This window comes from Anolis sagrei, chromosome 1 (assembly GCF_037176765.1).
Source record: "Anolis sagrei isolate rAnoSag1 chromosome 1, rAnoSag1.mat, whole genome shotgun sequence".
Taxonomy (NCBI): Eukaryota; Metazoa; Chordata; class Lepidosauria; order Squamata; family Dactyloidae; genus Anolis; species Anolis sagrei.
In genome coordinates this window covers 246,387,458-246,407,478 of record NC_090021.1, presented here as the reverse complement: position 1 = coordinate 246,407,478, position 20,021 = coordinate 246,387,458, and the positions used below count along the sequence as shown (strand labels likewise).

General features: G+C 38.6%; 1 protein-coding gene across 2 annotated transcripts in view; it reads left to right on the top strand.

Annotated features, from left to right (window-relative positions):
* Nucleotides 1-20,021, top strand: part of OSBPL5 (oxysterol binding protein like 5) — a 222,325-nt gene that overhangs the window by 177,587 nt on the left and 24,717 nt on the right. For both annotated transcript variants that reach the window (XM_060768257.2, XM_060768266.2), the window contains exons 7-8: nt 5,029-5,113; nt 16,878-17,049. In XM_060768257.2, the coding sequence (XP_060624240.2) occupies nt 5,029-5,113; nt 16,878-17,049 (257 nt within the window). The remainder of the gene's footprint in view (nt 1-5,028; nt 5,114-16,877; nt 17,050-20,021) is intronic.

Sequence of the window (20,021 nt, the reverse complement as noted above, 5' to 3'; positions counted from 1 at the left end):
GAACAGCTTTTGCAAGAACTCTCCTTCTATTAGGCAACTGGCAGAAAGCTGTAATGCAGTGGTTCTCAACCTGTGGGTCCCCAGATGTTTTGGCCTTCAGCTCCCAGAAATCCTAACAGCTGGTAAATTGACTGGGATTTCTGGGAATTGTAGGCCAAAACACCTGGGGGTCCACAAGTTGAGAATCACTGCTGTAATGGGCGGCTCGCTGATAGCTCTAGCAAAATATCCTCAATTTTTTAGCAATAAATAACTTTCTCTAAGAGATGCTGGATGGAAATCTATCAAATGAAATACTGCTTTTGGTTGTTGCTTGACTCATCTTTTATGGAGAGGAGTTTATTTCAAAAAGATGGTTGCTCTCTTGATGTATTCAATTATATGAGAAGGATATCCTCTTTGAAGCAGATGTTGCTTGAATTCATTGATCCTTTTGCAGTAATTTTCTTTAGTGTTACAGATGTCTTTGATTCTTAAAGCCAAGCTGTAGATGATATTTCTTTAATGTGCTTGGCATGGCAGGATCTCCAATCCAGGCCAGCATGAGTATTACTGACTTTACTGTGGAGATTTGTGACAAATTTTGAGCCTTGATGGTGACGTTGTGCCACTATATGTAAATCTTATTATAAAATGAATTGTATTGATGTATAATACAAACTTTCCTAAGCATTGTTTTGCCTTAGTCCAAACCATAAAGATGTCATCAATGGATCACCACTTGTGTCATTAAGGATTTAATTTTTTTGTTTGTTCATGAATACATTGGCATAAGGCAGTGGTTCTCAACCTGTGGGTCCCCAGATGTTTTTCACCTTCATTTCCCAGAAATCCTAACAACTGGTAAACTGGCTGGGATGTCTGGGAGTTGTAGGTCAGAATAACTAGGGACCCATAAGTTGAGAACCACTGGCATAAGGGAATGCTATGGGAGTACCATAGCTGTGCCCTGTAGTTGTATGTAGGAATCTTTACTAAATGTGAAGTCATTGCATGTGAATAGCTAATTTGCTAAAGTGGTAATAATGTCTGTTGAACTCCTGGTATTAAGGATTTTATGTGAAGCCTCCAGTGTGTTCATGTAAAGAGATATAACATTTTGTGTGACCAGTATGGTATCGCTGCCAAATTGATACTGTTAATTTAAAGACTCAATTTGGAATTTTTAAAAAATCATTAGTGTCTTTGACGTATGATAGGAAGTTCTGTCAATCTATGGAGAGAGTGATCCTCTTTGTGGCTGTTATTACCTGAAACAATAGGGCAGGGTTCCTCAAACTTTTTAAACAGGGCCAGATCACAGTCCCTCAAACTGTTGGAGGGCTGGATGATAATTTGAAAAAAGCATGGATGAATTCTTATGCACACTGCACATATCTTATTTGTAGTGCAAAAAACACTTTAAAACAATACAATAATTAAAATGAAGAACAATTTTAACAAATATAAATTTATTAGTATTTCAATGGGAAGTGTGGGCCTGCTTTTGGCTGATGAGATAGGATTGTTGTTGTGCTTTCCAGTCATTTCAGATTTAGGTTGACCCTGAGCGAGGGCTGGGTAAATGACCTTGGAGGGCCGCATCTGGCCCTCGGGCCTTAGTTTGAGGACCCCTGCAATAGGGCATCCTTGATGGCTGGATGATATTATTAGCTGATACATACATCACTGTTATTGTTGTTGTTGTTGTTATTTTATGTTTTACCCACCTCTCCTCATGGCTCAAGGCAGGACACAACATCATTAAAAACACATCACCATAAAGCAAGTTATTACCTCAACTATGTACCTTGCATTTAGCATGTTTTCTTTTGTATTAGATGATTGGAAGTTAAATACAGCCTTAATTTTCCTTAAGAGTTAAAGGATATGTCTCTGGGGAACTTCCGATGCAGAGCAGAATAAGGATGGTGGAGTGAATTAATTGCAGGGAATACACACTTCCTTAAAATATTTTTGATACTTAGTAGAGGATTGGATAAGAACTTAGAAGATAAGTACCTGGTAAGATAAGAGAGGACTGGGGGATCCAACTCCTTTTGTGATTGTGTTCTTTTTAATGTAAAAACTAGACCTATATGTAAAAACTAAAATTATAAATGAAAAAAGTGCAGGTCCATGAATAATCAAATCTGAATAGTCATGCCTAATTTTTATCCAACACTGCATCATAAAATAGTGAATTTTCTGCAATCATGTAGTGCATATCTGGGTGAGAATGGATGGTTTGTATTGGTGATGATTATACTTTTTTTCCAGGCTCAGTAATCTATCGCTCTTTTGTCATTTTTTTAATTTCAAATTTTGTCCATGGAACTCTGGGCATTATATGTAGAGCTAGTCTCTCATTTTATTTTCATGGTAACTGTGTGAAGAAAAGTAAGCCAAAGACTATTAACTTTCCTAAATTTACATAATAAGTAGCATAGGTGAGTGAGGATATGAACCCATACCTTCTCAGCCAAACCTCAACATTTGCAGGTGTTTTACTGAATTGATAGGAGAATGGGACTTACATCTAGATTTTGGCTGTTTAGGAATTATAACCCTGAGAAGACAAATTGGAGAAGGCATTGGATCAGGTTGATTTAGAGTAGATCTGGCAGTCTGAACTGCTGAAGCAACACATTTTCTGACCTAGTTCTTAATAGCCAAAAGTCTCCAGCAGTAAAGGAGTACATTATTTACGTACTTGCCCTCCCTTGGAAAGAGCCAAAGACAAAGACATATTTTCTTGGGCTCATGGAAGAAACTGATGTTATCTCTATGGAGATGCAGTATACAACGTGCAGAAAAGCTGGGACTCTCATCATTCAGCTTAGCAGCTCACAGTGATAGAGCTGGCTTAATTTGGGGGACATTTGGTGTATTCTTGATATGAATACAAGAAGAATATGATGAGGGAGGAATGAGGGAGGAACTGTCAATATGAGGGAGGAATGAGGGAGGAACTGTCAATATATTGACAGGAAAGTCACTGTCAATATAAAAATAGGTTAATAGGGTTTGAGTCGAAATGTAAGAATAGTCAAGTAGTGCAAACTGGTGTGAATTACAAAGTTGTAAAAAAACACAAATAAGATACCATATTAAAATATCAGTGCTTCAAAATCGACAAGAATGGTTTAAAAGAATGGTTTAAAACAATGCAACATATTGAGCCCACAGCCCCATTAAAGATTTTTCTACATGTGCACATAGGGTGCGTTCCAGACTGATTGACAAGCCCCAGATTTTGTTGCTGTCTTTCTGATTTTATACTGGGTTAAAATAAAACAACGTGACGAGTTGTTATAAAATTCTGTCATTGTACTGACAGAATATTTTCTGAGATAAACCAAATTTGTGAGGTCTAAATACCTTAAAGATAATAATTCTGAACATGTTGTACATTAGAGACACAACACAATCACATTCTTATCATATGGCATTATATAGCTACTATTGCTCTATTTTAAAATGAAATGAAAGATGGCAACATTGTGTTTTCTGAGCAGAAGTAAAGGAGGTATAGCAAAATAGCTCTGGAGTCAGAATGAACATACAAATAACTGATAGCTTTATACTCAGATATAAGACTACCTTAGAGCAACCAGAGCCAAAAGAAAGTTTAAGCTGGTCTCATAGAAAGGGTCTAGAAGCATCTACTCCCATGTTTTTTAAAAAATATATTAAATATATTAAAGTTAATGATTTTCCAGTCCCTCCTTGCCTTCAGAGCAGCTTGAATGTTGAGTCCTTTAAGGCATTTTCTAGAACTGAATTTCTCAGATGAAGAGACCATAGAAATATTGGCGTGGGTGGATGAGTGCTTCCATAGTCACTGAATAATATATCATTAGTCACTCATTAGCCACCTTTCTTCATGGCATAGATCTTCCTTCTCACCTTTACATTTCTGTTCAGGGCTCTCCTTGTTATATTTCTTGTGAGGCTTTCATCTAATTAGCTGTGTTTCATAAGATTTCTCAACTAAATGAATTAATAAATTAAAAGTTATTTCAAAATACTTCTGAGAGTTTCAGTGAGTGATGGTTCAAATCATACGAGAGCAATGAAATGTTTAGACATTACCAGAGCTGTGTTCTTAGACTTGTCTTTTGTCAAGAAAAGGTATTTCCAGAACCTGGGGGACAACATATGGGAAGGTCCTCTCCTGTCTTCCCACCAAATGTACCTATGAGGATGGTGACACAGGGAAAAGGATCTTTTCAGAAGATCCCAAAACATGGGTAGGTTCATTTGGGAGAATATGGTCCTTCAAATAATCTGAATCATACATGACAGAGCAAATCTGTGCTTGTTTGCACACATGAACACACACAAATACATGCAAAAAGAAAGAGATTAGAGTACTGGGTACTTTAAAAATCTTTGGAGTTGAAAAGTGCCCATTTCAATTTTTAAAATGAGCATCCTTGCAGTTGAGTAATACCCAAAGATAAACTTTAATGGCTGAGTAAAGAAAAGCTATCTTAGGGCTTGACTACGAAAATTCAAGGGTGGAATTCTGTTCATGCTGTGGGGAATTCCCAACCTTTTCTGTTCACTGGAGTTGAGGCCCAAAAAGGCTCACATTTAAAAGGTGATAAAATTAAGAATATACAAAAACAAAATATTAACTTGTCAAAGTAATCTTTTAGGATCATTTTAGGATCTCCTTTATTATTGCATGCCTGGAATGTTCTTTGTGCGGGAAGTGTTTATTACTACGGAGAAAGATGGTGGCTTCTCAATTCACACACCACTGTCACAGCCTGAAAACTTTATCCGTGTGTAGCCAAAGGGGTCCTCTTTCCAGTCCTAGTCAGAAGCCATGTCTTCCAAGATTTCAGTGTTGGCCTATTTTAATGGACATTAATTTAGGCATGCAAAATATATTTGAAATGTAGATTGAAACTAAAAATGGTTGCACAATTTCCGTTTTGAACCACGTTGTGAAAATGAAAATGAAAAGCAGTGAAGGTAGAACTGAGAACTACAGAAAATGACAATATGTTCTTTATCTGATTCCACATGCCATTCTAGGGTCCAAAGGGAGAGAATGTGGGTTCCATCACACAGCCTCTTCCAAGCAGCTACTTGATCTTCAGGGCAGCTTCAGAATCAGATGGTGAGTTTTTGTTCCTTTACTATTTCATTGCTGCTTATTACCATTCCATTACACAATGTATAATTATCTGGGCCGAAACTGTGATAGAATCCTGCCAGGATTTTGAACAACTCCATCTTTTGAGGAACAAGAAGAAGAACAAGTTAGGACTGTTCACACTTTGCAGTTATTGCACTATGATTCCACTTAATTAACGGCCATGGCTCCTTCCTATGGAACCCCAGGGTTTGTAGTTTGTCTGAAATTTTTTTAATACCCTCCCTGAACTGCAAATCTCATGACAGTTACAATGGATTCATAGTACTGTAATTGAAGAAGGTAAAGGGGCTCTTGGAATGGTTCATAATTGGGTATGGTGGAACTGGAAGAATCCATGGTGATTGTCCTGCTTTGTAGTATCTTGGGTCCCAACTATGTATTACTGAGAGATGTGTGATTACTAACAAGCTACATTTTCTAGGCAGCATGTAGTTGGAGTGGGGAAAATACAAATTCTTTTTCAAGGACTACAGTGGACAGGGAAATGCTGTAGACAGATTGTCATGTCATGCTTCTCCTCCCATAGTGATACATTTACCAGGAATTGAGGGGGCAGTTTGAGCCTCAGTTCATAGCCTTGAATTGGTTAACGGTCATTAGACCACTGGGAATAGATTTTCTTCCTGTTTGAATTATTTCATGGGCAACTGATTGAGGAGTCATCTAATTGCATCTTGAATTTAGGTTTGTAAATTATTCACAGTACAAGATTTTACAAAATGTGCCTGGCTGAGTTGTCTGAGATTTAGAAGTGTTAGCTAAAATTTGAGCAAAATTGTGTCTGCTCTTGATAAAGAAGAAAACACAAAAATTGATAAAATCATGGTTCCATTATGTTTAATCTTGGAGGCTATTACTGTACAAAGAGAAAGCAATTTTGAAATGGACTCAAATCTACCAAAGTATCTATCAATATAACCAAAGGATATTTGCTTGGATTTCAAGCAGTACTTCAAATAATCTTGTTCTCCCTGGTACTTCTTATCCTCTCTTCATCCTTCTTTCATCCAGAGCTGCTTAAAGAACCTTTATCTCCTGTAACATCCTGTATTTCTGGTCATGATTTGAGAGGATTCAATATACTCTTGCTTTTCATCTTCTGATGGATGAAATATCGGTTCCCCATATTAAATGGAAAGGAGCACATCAAATAATAAAACAAGATTAGAAATATTTTTATCAAACTGTTGATAATATATTTTTTAGAAAATTGCTGAAGTGTAAATACAGTCATGCTTCCTAAACATTGCTTTCATCTCTTCTGTTGCATGACAATTGCTAACCTAGAATCGAAGAGGTTGGCCAGTGGCCATCAATAAGAGGAATGCCTATAAACAGCATATATTACCATATGTTTGACTGTGCACACATGAGATTTCTCTGGATTTTCCAAATGAGTTATTTCCAGATTATTTGGTTTTGCTGTACTCTGCTCTTCTGCATGGTTTTCTGAACATTCAATCATTTTTGTTTTGATAGTAAAAACTCCTTTTTTATTACATGGAATGAATGCAAAATATTCAAGAGACTCCATTCTGACTTCTTTTTCATTACTAAGGGCTCCTCCTGACTTCTCAGTGGTCCCAATAAATGTACAGGTTTTCTGTTTTAGGATTTCATCACTTGGTATGGTTGTTTCTACCCCTGAAGGCAGTTGTGCCCTAAATGTAGCAGAGTTTTTGCCCCTGGCTATTTGCTGGTTCTAGTAGAGTATAGCACTGTCTTCATTTGTTGCTTTGCAAGTAGACCAGGCCTCTTCAACCTGCAGCCCTCCAGGTATTTGGGCCTCCAGCTCCCAGGAGCCCTCACCAGTTTGTTCAGTGGTCAGGAATTCTGGAAGCTAAAGTTTAAAACACCTGGAGGACCACAGGTTGAAGAGGCCTGAAGTAGACCTTCCTTCTACTAGAGGTGGGGTTCAGCTACACTATTCCTCTGCCATCCCCACCAGGAATGCAACACCCACCCCCATGTTCCGCTTCCCATGTCTTGTGCAAAATGTTGGCAGTTTGAATCCAGGGAATGGGGTGAGCTCCCGTCTGTCAGCTCCAGCTTCCCTTGCGGAAACATGAGAGAAGCCTCCCACAGGATGGCAAAACATCCAGGCGTCCCTTGGGCAACGTCCTTGCAGACAGCCAATTCTCTCACACCAGAAGCAGCTTGCAATTTCTTAAGTTTCTCCTCACACGAAAAACAGAAGCAAGCAAGCTGAAAAGCAAGCCAGTGACAATTGAGAATGAAATGAAGGACCAAAAGTCAGTTGAAATTCCTTATGGAATATGCAGTACACTCAAGATGTTTTGTAGATCTTTCCTTCCTCCATTCCTGCCATCCCCTTCTTGAACTCCTTGAGTCACACTTTTGGGGAAAGCTTCCAGTATAAAGAAAGTGATGGTTTGAAAAATAAACTCAACTTTTCCTTTCCGTGTTCCTCCTCCAATATGCACACTGAATTGCTTTGTTTTAATGTTATCACCGTAGTACCTGTGGGGTCTCTAACTCTTAAAGTGCTTGACAAAGAAGAACCAGCCAATGTAGTAGCCAGGGAGGAAAGTTCAACGGGAAATTTCTGTAGCAGATATGCCATTCCCATTTCCAACATCATCAAAGGGACTAAACAAAAGTAGGATGAAAGGAAGCAAGGCAATGGATATAGGCATGTGACATTTGCCCCAGGACAGGACAACTATAATTTCCCACCAAAGTCCAAGTCTTTTAGCCAACCAAGAGGAACCCTCAGCTAAATCTTGTAGGAGAAAATTACATACCATTAATACCAGAATGATTTCTGTTGAGATTCCATACTTCACTCTGTTCTTCTCTAAAATATGAAGGGAAGATGTTACAAAGTTTGTGAGGGTTATATTGATGGGAAGGAGCAAGTATTTCAAACGTTGGTTCAATTACAACAGCTCATGCCAAAGAGAGATGAAAGCCAATGAGTCCCTTGGGCTTTTGAGGCAATTTACTAACTTTGCAGACTGTCTATCAATTTCATCTTAAAAGCTCTTATCTCCTTAGAGATCAATTTAGCTTGCCATGCTGTTTAACTTAATTTCAAACATGCAGCACAAAGTTACATGGCAGCTTCTGCTAGCTTATATTTCTTGTCTAAAGATCTTCACCCTAATGCTTACAACCCAATCTGAAAAAGAAGTTGTATAGTATATCTTATTCTATTAGGTTCCTGTATATTGGATCAGTTTGTCTTATTTAGAGTAGCCATAAGATTTTACTGTTTTTCACCTGTTTGTGTTTACATGCAATTAATCCTGTGCACTCAAAGCAATATTCTGTTTGTGTCCTCAGTTGGATCCCCACTACAGTATTTTTGAAAACTGCTTCTTGATGTTGAAAATTTTGTACTGGATTGTCTTATTGTGTGTGTATGTGTGTATGTGTGTGTGTGTGTGTGTGTGTGTGTGTGTGTGTATCACATATCTCCAAAAGATATGTGTGCCATACAGTATTTTTTTAACTTCACAAAGAAAAATAATTGGTTTTTATATATTATTTCTTAAAAGATAAAAGAGAAGAAATAGTCACACGGAACCTAGTTTAAATAAATATGTTAACAAAAACTGGAATTATTAAAGCCCATACCTTAAATAAACAGGAAGAAAATCTTCAACCAAGAATCACCTTCAAAAGAGATAGCATGTTATTTGGTTGTAGGGAAATCTGCATGGCCATTAATTTATTTTGAATTATTGCTGTCCTATCCTTTAGGACCAGTTAAAGGATTTCATTGAAAAGTATTTTGGTGTACCTTAAACACTTAAGAAATATTGGAATGTCTTGTCAACAGTGGATTCTAGGCAAGAAAAATATATGCCATTATATTTTTAGTCTTTAAAGGTCCTAAGAGGCTCTTCAAAACACGGTTGGAAATCACGTGTCCTTCCAGATGCTGCTGAACTGAAACTTCCACCAATCCTAACAAGAAGAACCCATGACAAGGAACACTAAGAGTAGAATTTTAGTTGCATCTAGAGGTCTGCAAAATACTCACCCCTGCTTTGAAACCAATATACCAACTGGAAATAAGTCCAGTGGGCCCATCCACACTTCACCATTATACTACTATGACTTGAGTTTAATTAACATGACAACATCTTACAGAATCCTGGGCCTTGTAGTCCTTGTATTTGGGGCAAGCAGTAGCAGAACTCTATGTCTGAGAATTCTTAATGACTCTCTCAAAACTCCAAATCCCAGGATGCTATGTGATTGAGCTATGGCAATTAAAGTTAAATTCTATGTGACGGAACTATGGCAATTAAAGTATGGCTTTTATAGCGCAGTGCAATAACAGATTTGGAATTTGTGCAATGACTTTGGACTACGATTTCTGGTTGGCATGATTTTAGTATCTAATACAACGTTTTTAAATGCTTAATATGTATAAATGTTAATTTATTTTAAATTCAATGTTTTGTATGTGTTTTTAAGGCATTGAATAATTGCCATATGTAATCCACCTTACGTCCCTTCAGGGTAGAGAAAAAGCCGGGTTATAAATAGGGTTAATGACCCCGGCCCAATTTACCTGTCCGAACGCATATCCCCTGTGAACCATCACTGAGATTAAGATCCTCCAGCGCAGGCATGTAGCCAGGGGGGGGGGGCTCGGGGGCTTCAGCCCCCCCCCCCCCGAAATTCTCATGATGGTTCGCGAAAAGGCCTTACTGGTGCATTATTTAAACTGTTATGTTTATTCATATCATGATCTGATAACCATACTCAATATATCTCATATGCATGAGGGTATTGGGGTAATGATACAAAAGGTTTGCTAGGCTACACCCTCTTTCACTCAGACTCAGCCCCTCCCCCCCGAAACTCAGCCCCCCCCCGAACCCCTCCCTGAAAAAAATCCCCCCCCCCCCCCGAAACGAAATCTTGGCTACGGGCCTGCTCCAGCGAGGCCCTTCTCTCTGTCCCGCCATTGTCACAGGCACGATTGGTGGGGACGAGAGAGAGGGCCTTCTCGGTGATTGCCCCCCGGCTATGGAACTCCCTTCCTGGCGAGATCAGATCGGCCCTCTTCCTCCTGTCCTTCAGAAGGATGGTAAAAACTTAGCTGTGGGACCAAGCTTTCGGGTCAGGGCGATAAAGCAGCAATAGGAAAGATTACCAGGCTAATTAGATTAGATGCAGATGACCAAGATGGTTTTAAATTGTGTATTTTAATATTGAGATAAATGTGTTTAATGTTTTATGTATGCGTATATGAATTATTGTCTCGGCATTGAATGTTTGCCATATATATTCTGTGCTCAGCCCTGAGTTCCCTTTGGGGTGAGAAGGGTGGAATATAAATGTTTTACATAAATAAATAAATAAATAAATAAATAAATAAGGTAAAATAAATGCACAGTAATTATGTAGTGTGAATGGGCTCCAGGTTATGAAACACTGAGCGATATAGAAGAACTTGACGAGCATTTTGCATCATTAAAATTAACCCAGTTAATTGAGGAGTAGATAACACAATTGTTTATGCATATGGTTCTGTTTAACCTGTGTGTTGTGAGTTGTGCTCTTGATCAGGCAAAGTATCTGTAATATTTGGTGAATATATGCAGGAAAGCATGACAGATTCTGGTTTGATTCCTCTCATATAAGCATTAGTTTTCTAATGTTTATCTGGGCAGAACTAAACCAGTAATCCCACCAGGAATGGAATCTGTTCTTTCTTAAACTGATAAGACTCTTATTTTGAAATGTGGCACCACCCACCCAAGTTGGCAAAACCATTCTTCTGGGACGTCTTCCAGCTGCCCTTGATGTGATCTTCTCAGTTTATTTTGCTTGCAGATCTGAAGTGGATGGTTCTGTGTGGGCTCAGATGGAGAAGCTTATGGTTGACCTGCAGGATTGTTTCCCTGGTTATTGTTCTGCAGGTAGCTGATTCTGGAGGCACAGCGCCACCTCTAGGACATAAAGGAATACTGTTCCACATTATATTTTGCCTACTGAACTCAGAAGAAATACAACACAATATAGCGATGTGTGGAATTCTTCCAGTGAGAGATCCAGTGCACCCTCTTTTACAGGTGTCAGTCATCTTCTGAAATCATCCAAAAGGCGTAAGAAGCAAGGACAGCAGTCGCAATTTGTAGAGTAAGGCAGTCATCACAGGAAGCAGATTTGCTATGTCATAAAAAGACCAATATAGATATATATGCAATTTACTCTGGACCTCAGCTTGTGCAGATTGAGTTCATCAAACATTTTGAGGTTTTCCTCAGCTCAGAAGTTTTGCTCAATCTCAAATGCCTAACCAAACATGCCTAGCGGCAAGGCATCCCACCTTCCAGTTGAACTTTCCAGGTGGGTAGTTGTCTCAACAGCATCCACCCAAACATCCAATTCACCATGGAAAAACGAAAATGAAGGGAAACTGCCATTTCTTGATATCCTAGTCATCTGTCGACCCAATCAACAATTGGGCCACACAGTTTACAAAAAACCTACACACAGAGATAGATACCTACATAATAACTCCAACAATCACTCAAGTCAAAAAAGAAGCACAATTAAAACCCTGGCAAACCATGCAAACCCCACCTCCTCCAAGGTGAACTGAACCACCTAAACTTGGCTCTACAGGCAATGGATACTCCACTACAGAAGAACTACAAGACCGAGAACAAGCCACGAAAGTCAAAACAAAGATCCACCCAGAAGAAAAGTGTTCTTGCCATATATCAGGGGAACCACTGACCGCATAGGGAAGCAGATGAAGAAACACAACATACAAACTATCTACAGACCCACTAAGAAAATCCAATAAATGCTACGTTTAACAAAGGACAAGAGGGATCCTCTCATTTCTGCATGTGTCTACCGTATACCGTGCAGCTTTGGACAAGTCTACATAGGGACCACCAAACAGGGTATAAAGTCAATGAATACATAAATGAATGAATAAACAGAGAAGATTATTTTTATACATGGCTCATACGTTATTTCAGAGAGTTGTTGGACTGCAGCTTGCAGAATTTTTCTCCATTTGCTATTTTGGCTAGGGCTTCTGGGACTTGCAGTCCAGCAGTTTCTGGAAGAAAACATGCTTCTATATCCCTCGGTAGTCTGTAATGAGAACTATTGATTCAGTGGGCATTCTTTGTACATTTAGTCTTAAGTTCTCGTTCATCTATTCTGGATGGCAAATTATAGTTGTCACTCTTAATCCTACATGCATGCATGATCTTGCTGGTTTGAAGATAAGATGTGTATGAATGGAAACCCATGGGACATTGCAGTCTCTCCTCTTTTTCTCCCTTCTTCACATAAACATGTTCCAAAATTAATTTATATATGCTATATGTAGCCATTTGCTTTGGTCCAACACAACATCTTCCCTTGTTCTCTTCCCTCCACGAACAGCAAACTATGAAGGCAGGGCAAACTCCTTAACGTGATCAGTTCTTTCTTACTGAGAAGGAAAAGACCCCTAAACCTTCATCCAAAGGAGCTAGGCACTGCTTTAATTTCACAAGCGAAGTGGGAAAAAGCCTACCAGAACTACAGTCTTCCAGATACATCTGTTCCTTGACCAGCACTCCCTAACCACAGTGGCCATCTGGCAGGGGTGCTTTGAATGTGATTTTCCTGCTTCTTGGCAGGGGGTTGGACTGGACGGCCTACGAGGTCTCTTCCAACTCTATGATTCAAGAAATCAAGGCTTTCTTTGTGTTCAGTTCTCACCCCATTTCACCTGCTTTTTGGTGGTCAGCTCCCACACAGTAGTTATTATCCCTTTTACAGAGCTGGTTGTGTCTGTGGGTTTAGAGCCAGGCATTCGTAGTCTGTCCAGTTGCCTTCCAAATATTGCCTCTTGTGCATAGGAATTGGTTGCCACAAATCTCTAAACACTACTTTCTGTGAGTTAATGATATTTTTGCTGTTTATCAAAGTATATTTCTTGCCATCAACACTCTAAAAATTGCATTCTTGATTTTTTTTAAAAAAAGAAGGAGCATAGGGAAGTTGCTTATACAATACAATAGACAGCCAGTATTTCAAGAACATTTGTTAACTATTTTATTTATGCTTCTGTAAGTAGAGCAGTTCATTTCCCAGAAATAATTATGCCTTTTTTCTTATTGACTGAAATATTTAACCATAGGACTGAGCACACTGTAGATTTTGAAACAACATAAATAAATGACTAGAAAATTGTGCCTCCAATTATATAAGACCAGTGTTTTCAGAATGTACAGCACTTGGTTGCTGGTGACATAAAACTGATTGTTCAAAATGACTGCATTTATTTATTTATTTATTCATTCATTCATTTGATTTATAACCCACTTTCCTCCCCAAATGGGACCCAAGTCAGGATGTAAATAAAAAACAGTGAAAATTATGAATAACACAAAAGTAAAAATAAAACAAATACTGATATTAAAATAGTTTAAAGCAGTGGTTCCTAACCTTTTTTTTTTAACCCGGGACCACTCTCCAACATTAGTACCAAAAGGGTTACGAATCAGTTTTTGGTCAACTTTACATTTGGTTTGGTTATTTGGGGTGCTGATTCAGAAAATTGTATTGGACAAACCACATCAGCTTTAGTTTCTGATACAGAACATATGCCATCTAGTAGTCACCATCTTCTTGCCCATAGAAAACCCTATTTAATAAGCCTTGGTACTATAAGAGGGTTTCGTGAGACCAGTTGCTCTCGTTACAATGGTGTAGTAACAGTGAGGCCACAGACCATATTTTAGTTTTTGCGGACCACTGGTTGTCCACAGACACAACAGATTGGGAACCACTGGTTTAAAGGTTACTTAAAACATAATTAAATTATTTGAAAATACAGCCCATTCTAATTAAAAGATCTACAAAAGGCCTTCTTTGAACCTGTGGCCTCTTGAGCAAGTGGACATTATACATTGACTGAAACATCAGTCTTCTCCAGTCAACATGGCAGCTAGCAGGAGGCAGCATTGAATCAAATGTTATTGCATTATTGACTTTTGGCACTCTTTTCTCAATATGGACCTTTTTCTGTTAATTTAAGCCATGGCTGGAAAATGACAAAATAGGTCTGCTACTTTTTACAAACATCGATTTTTAATCATTTTATTAAATCCTCTTCAATTTGATAGCATCTGTCAGGGATCCAAATCCTATCTGAAAACAGTGCTTTGTAGTTGATTTCCTCCCAACTATATAAGGATTTCATATCATCATTTATCTGGGGTTTAATGGCTATATGTGTGTGAGATTAGAGGGAGAGGTGCACTTTATGAACGTATCAATAGAAGGTCCAGAATTATCAGAGCCCGTATCATATGTTCATGTGTCTGTTTATATATATAATATATATAATGACCTTCCAGATGTTTTGAACTTCTGTTTCCCCAGAATTCATCTTAAAACCTTTTCAAGGTTTAATTCATTCACGTATCCCTGATATAGTTTTCTTTCTTCTGCAAGCCAGCTCTGATCAAAAGATATTTTAAAACATGTTTCTGTTTGATTATATTTCTAATTAAATATTTGTGTTATCACAGTTATGGAAATGGCCTATTTTGCAATAGTTACTTATTTCCTCTGCTTATTCTCAGACAAACTTGACTATAGTATACATAATGACAAGCTAAATTTTCTCTGCATTGTAAATAATTTGGAGTATAAAAAACCCTCAGGGAACTTCTGGAAAATATTAGTTTTTTGGCAAGTGAAAGAATCTTTTGCTTTTATTTTTGCATGAAGTGATCAAAGGCACAGATACAGCAATGAGTCAAGTCTACGTAAGCAGAGGAATATAAATGTGTGTTTACATTGTAAAATATTCTGTCTTATTTAACACATTGTTTCTCCAACATAAAGTGAGTCTCTCTAAGGAATTTTAAGCAAAGCTTGGAAAAGTTATGTTTTGGACTACAATTCCCAGAATTCTCCCAGCTAGCTGGGCCAAGGGACATGCTCCTGAACATTTTAAAGCTTATTGTTCTGTCTTCTATAAAGCATGATATAGGCAGAACTCCAAGGCAGTTACTGTTAAAAAGTAGTTATACAGTCAGGAGCCCCAACGTAGTTAATTATCATTATAGCTGTACCTTAAGAAGTAGCTGTTTCTCAAGAAAGAGGAAAATTCTTATCTTTGCAAAACATATGTTGCCATGTTTTTAATTCAGTACATTAGGTATTTAAGTTAACTAACTTAAAAATTAGCGAACACCATGAAAGAACCACTCTGTTCAACCGTCTCCCTTACTGAGATACGCAGGGTAGTCTCATGTAGATGTTGGAGTACCCTCAGCTTGTAATGCTGGGGGGTGTTAAGATCTATATCCTATTGATAGTGGCAACTATAGATCCCAAATGTTGTATGTTCCCATTCATGCTGCTAGCCATACTCTAGACATCATTTTCTGTGTTGGATGGGGTGATGGTGAGCTGAGAGTGGATGAACTGTTTATTGTTTCATTGACATGGACAAATCACTACCTAGATGTGATAAATATGATGTGTGGTTTGAATGAAATTGTATGATAGGTGTATGGCTGGAACCTATAGAAGGTGAAGATGCCATCCTAAGAATATTGAAACCTGGAAAACTACAAAAGGAGGTGATCTGATGAACTGTGATTAACTCTTGGTGGGAAACAACATATTTACATTACCAGAAACACTAACTCTTTTAAGTTAAGGAAGTCAAACAATGCTCTACTTAACAAGAAAAGCCAACATCTGTTTGGAACTGATGGAGTCAACATGTTGTAGCTGGGAAAAACAACTTGTCATTTACAATTTAGAGCAACATCAGCAAGAAAATTGCTATATGAGACCTTTTTACTTTCCAAAAATGTGGCAGACAGGAAGAGTCTGATCACCTACCGCTTTCTCCAAAAGATGGAGAAAGGCGGATAAGGCCCCATGGAAGAAGTATGAGATTTGTTTAGACTTAACATCACTGTTAGTAAAAGTTAGCATTGCAGATGCTGCAACATAAGCCTAGGCAATGGTGAAGGATCATGTCACAGTCTAAAAATGCTTGCAGTTATCTCCTCTGGCGTTTGTGATCTTTCTTCCTTTAGCACTTTCCAGGTTTTGTCAGAGACAATATTCCTAAACCCAGGGCACTTCTATTGAAAAGGAAAGGAAAGGCAAAAAAGACTAGAAATGGAGGAAGTAAATCATAACCTGGAAAACAAGACTTTCTTACTTGCCTTTGAAATGCCATAATGAATGTAAAACACATAGATTTTCATGCAGCAAACTGAAATGCCTTCCCTTCTAAAAAGTATTGTTTTTAATTTATTCTGTACCTTATAGCCTTGTGTTACTTTTTACAGCTTGGTAATGTAGTTTACTTGGTATCAGTTACAAAGCAAAACTTTTATAATCTTAATCATCTGAGTTCAAGGGAGAAAATAAAAAATGCAATAAGATGTCTGACTATGATTGCATAGGGGTAACCTTCATAGCTGAATGACATGAATAAATGAAATATTATATCTCTTTTTTGGATCACCACCTGAAAGCTGTTTGTATGGAGTGTTTTGACATCGAGGGCTGAATACTAAATGTTCATTGTGATTCTGCCTTCAGCCAGATTGAGAGAATTTGAAATCCTTGCTGTGTTGTTTGTTATCTCTCTTGTTTTTTTTAATGGATTAAATGTCTGGATATGTGAAACAGGATGCTGCCAAGTATATGTTTGGCATTGCCTCATTTGACCCCTGGGCTTGTGTTTCTGCAGGCCGATGCTGGTTGGATGCCCTGGAACTGGCCTTGCGCTGCTCCAGCCTCTTCAGGCTCAGTGCATCCAAGCAAGGGAAGGATGGAGACCTGAACTGCTCGAATGATTCTTCACATGCTGGGCTGTACAACCTGCTACACACGGCTACCATCTCAGATCAGGAGCTATTCCAGTAAGGATATGCTTTCACTCAGTGTGCACATTCTGAAATGTCTAATAGTTGTGATATGAGACTACATTTGGGTTCACCTCATTTATCTCTTGTCTATTCAAGAAACAACTGAATCAGTAGGGTTTATTTTGAAAGGGGATTGGGCATGTGGTTGCATAGGTACCTCCCTGATGCAGACCTAAGATGGTTTCATGGAGAGACATATAGCACTATTCTGTATATGTTTACTGAGAGGTAAGCCCAGATAGGCTTACCTCCCAGTAAATCCCAGATAGGATGTGCATAGGATTTTAAACAAATTAGAATATCAAGAATGGATTTACCACCAAAATATCATTGTCAGTATAAGATAGTTCTTCAATTCTTTCTTGCGTAAAGCAAGACTACCATTAGAATGGCAAACAGCAACCCTCAAAGTCTTATGGCTTATTAAGCCATAGAATCAAAAGGTGAAGCTATCAGGTTTTTAAGTGGATTTGGCAACATCCCTGTAAATTGGTTTAGCGCAGCGCCCACTAACACAATCTGCCAATTAATTGCTGAGCATCAGTATGTAACATTGCCACAAGATCCACATTCTCCAGCTTATTACATTTTTACTGGCGCAATCTCTATGGAGCAGTGATAGGAGAAACAGAACATCAGCCATAGTCAAGGCCAACCACAACATTAGGCAGAGTGATACAGGTTGTCTTGGGCAACAGATGTTAGGAAATATGAAGGGAGTGCCTCCCCTTGTCTATTCCCATGTGCTGGAGGACAAACCATTATCTTCCAAGCATACTGTCCTATTTGAGAAAGCCTGCTACCTCACCTCAGGTGGAAAATGCTTCTGCATCACTAGCAAAGACATGTTACTTCAGTTGGAATCAGCAGAGTCTAGACTAGTGGTCCCCAGAAGTTTTGGCCTTCAACTCCCAGAAATTCTAACATCTGGTAAATGGCTGGGATTTCTTGGAATTGTAGGCCAAAACACCTGGGGGCCCACTGGTTGAGAACTACTGGTCTAGACGAAACAAAGAAGGGGAGGGCGTTTAGTTTTCACCTCAAACAGTTAAATGTCTTGGACTAGAATATGATCACTATAGATCATCCTGCACCATATACTTTCTATATTTTGAGATTCCATTATACCTACCCCCACTGCTACAGCTGTGTTGTAGCTGTAGATGCCAGCATGTCATATTCCATTTAAAGTTGTGCAGCGTTTCCTTCGGCAACAGTATGATAGCTGGGACCCTATGCTAGTTGTGCAACTTGGGTCTGAATTAATGAAGGGAACGTATGCGCGAGTGAGCAGAGCAAGTGACAAACGGAGCTGGGATACAGCAGCGAAGTAGTTTAACTCACGTGCAACAGGAGAAGAGTGAAGTAATGTAACCGTTATTTAATGTTAAATGATAAACAGCGGCTTACAAAGACCTTAAACGGGATAGAAATGAGCTATCTGTGCCAAAAGATTGGTCATATTTCCCCGCTCCTTTTTATCCTTCCTTCCATTGCAACAACTCTGCTGCAGCTGCACCTCTCACTCGGCTCACTCGTGCACGTATTTCCCTAATTCAGTCCCATGTTGCACAACCAGCATAGCATAGGGTCCCAGCTATCATACTATTGCCCTTCTGTCTATCCACAGCTTAAGAGGTCTCTGTCTAAGGACTTGGTGATGACCAGAGGCTTCCATAGCTTTAAAAGGAGATAAGACTGTCAACCTGCCCCTGAATTCTAGCTGCTAGGGAATCACAGCTTTCTCTGTCATTTCCTGTGACAGGGCTAATTCTGTTACTATGGGTTTTTTCAGTGTCCAATTTTGTAGATACTATGACAAAGAAAATACTGTATTACATAGACCTTTGGTTTGTTCTAGCCAGTCAGTAATACCAATTGAACATTCATAACAAGATCCATGCCTTCCTAACTGTTCAATATGGAGTAAAATCTTGTCAGTCCGATATTAAGAAGAGAAACAGATTCAGCAGGGGGGAAATAAGGAGGAAACTAAGCAAATAACCATCTGTGTAGTATCATTTGTCTTCTAGACATTAGTGTGCTGGAATACTTACAGGTCCTAGATTCTTCACTGGTAGTGTCTTGTGCTGGGACTAATCCTCCAATTAAACTTCTTCTGCCTTGGGAATTAGGGCAATTAAGATGGCATGTTCTTATTAGAAGGGCAATTAATTACATTTAGTGCTTTCTTCAGATTATTTAAACTTTGGTTAACAATAAGAGTTTCAAAAAGACAATTATCCTGTCTGTAAGAATAGACTCCTGAGCTTCTGCTGTATTTCTGTAGTGTCTGATTATTTTCACTTTGATCATCGCAGTTGCATAAATGGCTGTCCTTTCTGCCTGTTGTTACAATGGCTGTAGGATGTACAATGCACAAGAACTGCTGGAGTCTTCCTAAGAACCAATACCTGCCACCGATTGTAATAGGAATTTTCCTCCAGCGTTTTGAAGTCTGAGTTTATAGCTGGGTTAATGCTTTACTGTTGCCATTTAAAAATTCTAAATAATCTTATTTGAAGCAGACTTAGGCCTCTCCACTTCCCTAATCCATTTTCCTCCTACATAGTCATACATTTGCTTAGCATATAGCACCTGTTTTTCTCTATTGGAGCTGTTTGGCTGTGATATCTCTGGCCATGAAGCAAGATTGTCAGTTCAAATTATCATAGTGGGCTTGGGTGTTATAAAGCTGAGGTATATGTTCACTGATTTTTCATTTAGATGAACTCTGCACTTAATTACTCAACATGGTACTGTTTTTATGATGTTATGTTTTATTGTGATATGTTCTTGTTTTGTTTTGTTTTGTTTTGACTGATGGTTTTCACTCTGTGTTCTGTGGGCTTATCCCTTTGTAAGCTGCCCCGATTCCCCTAGGGGAGATGAAGGCAGGGTATAAAAATAAAGTTGTTATTCTTCTAAAATGCATGTACTTAAATTCTGTGCTGGTATCCTGCTCT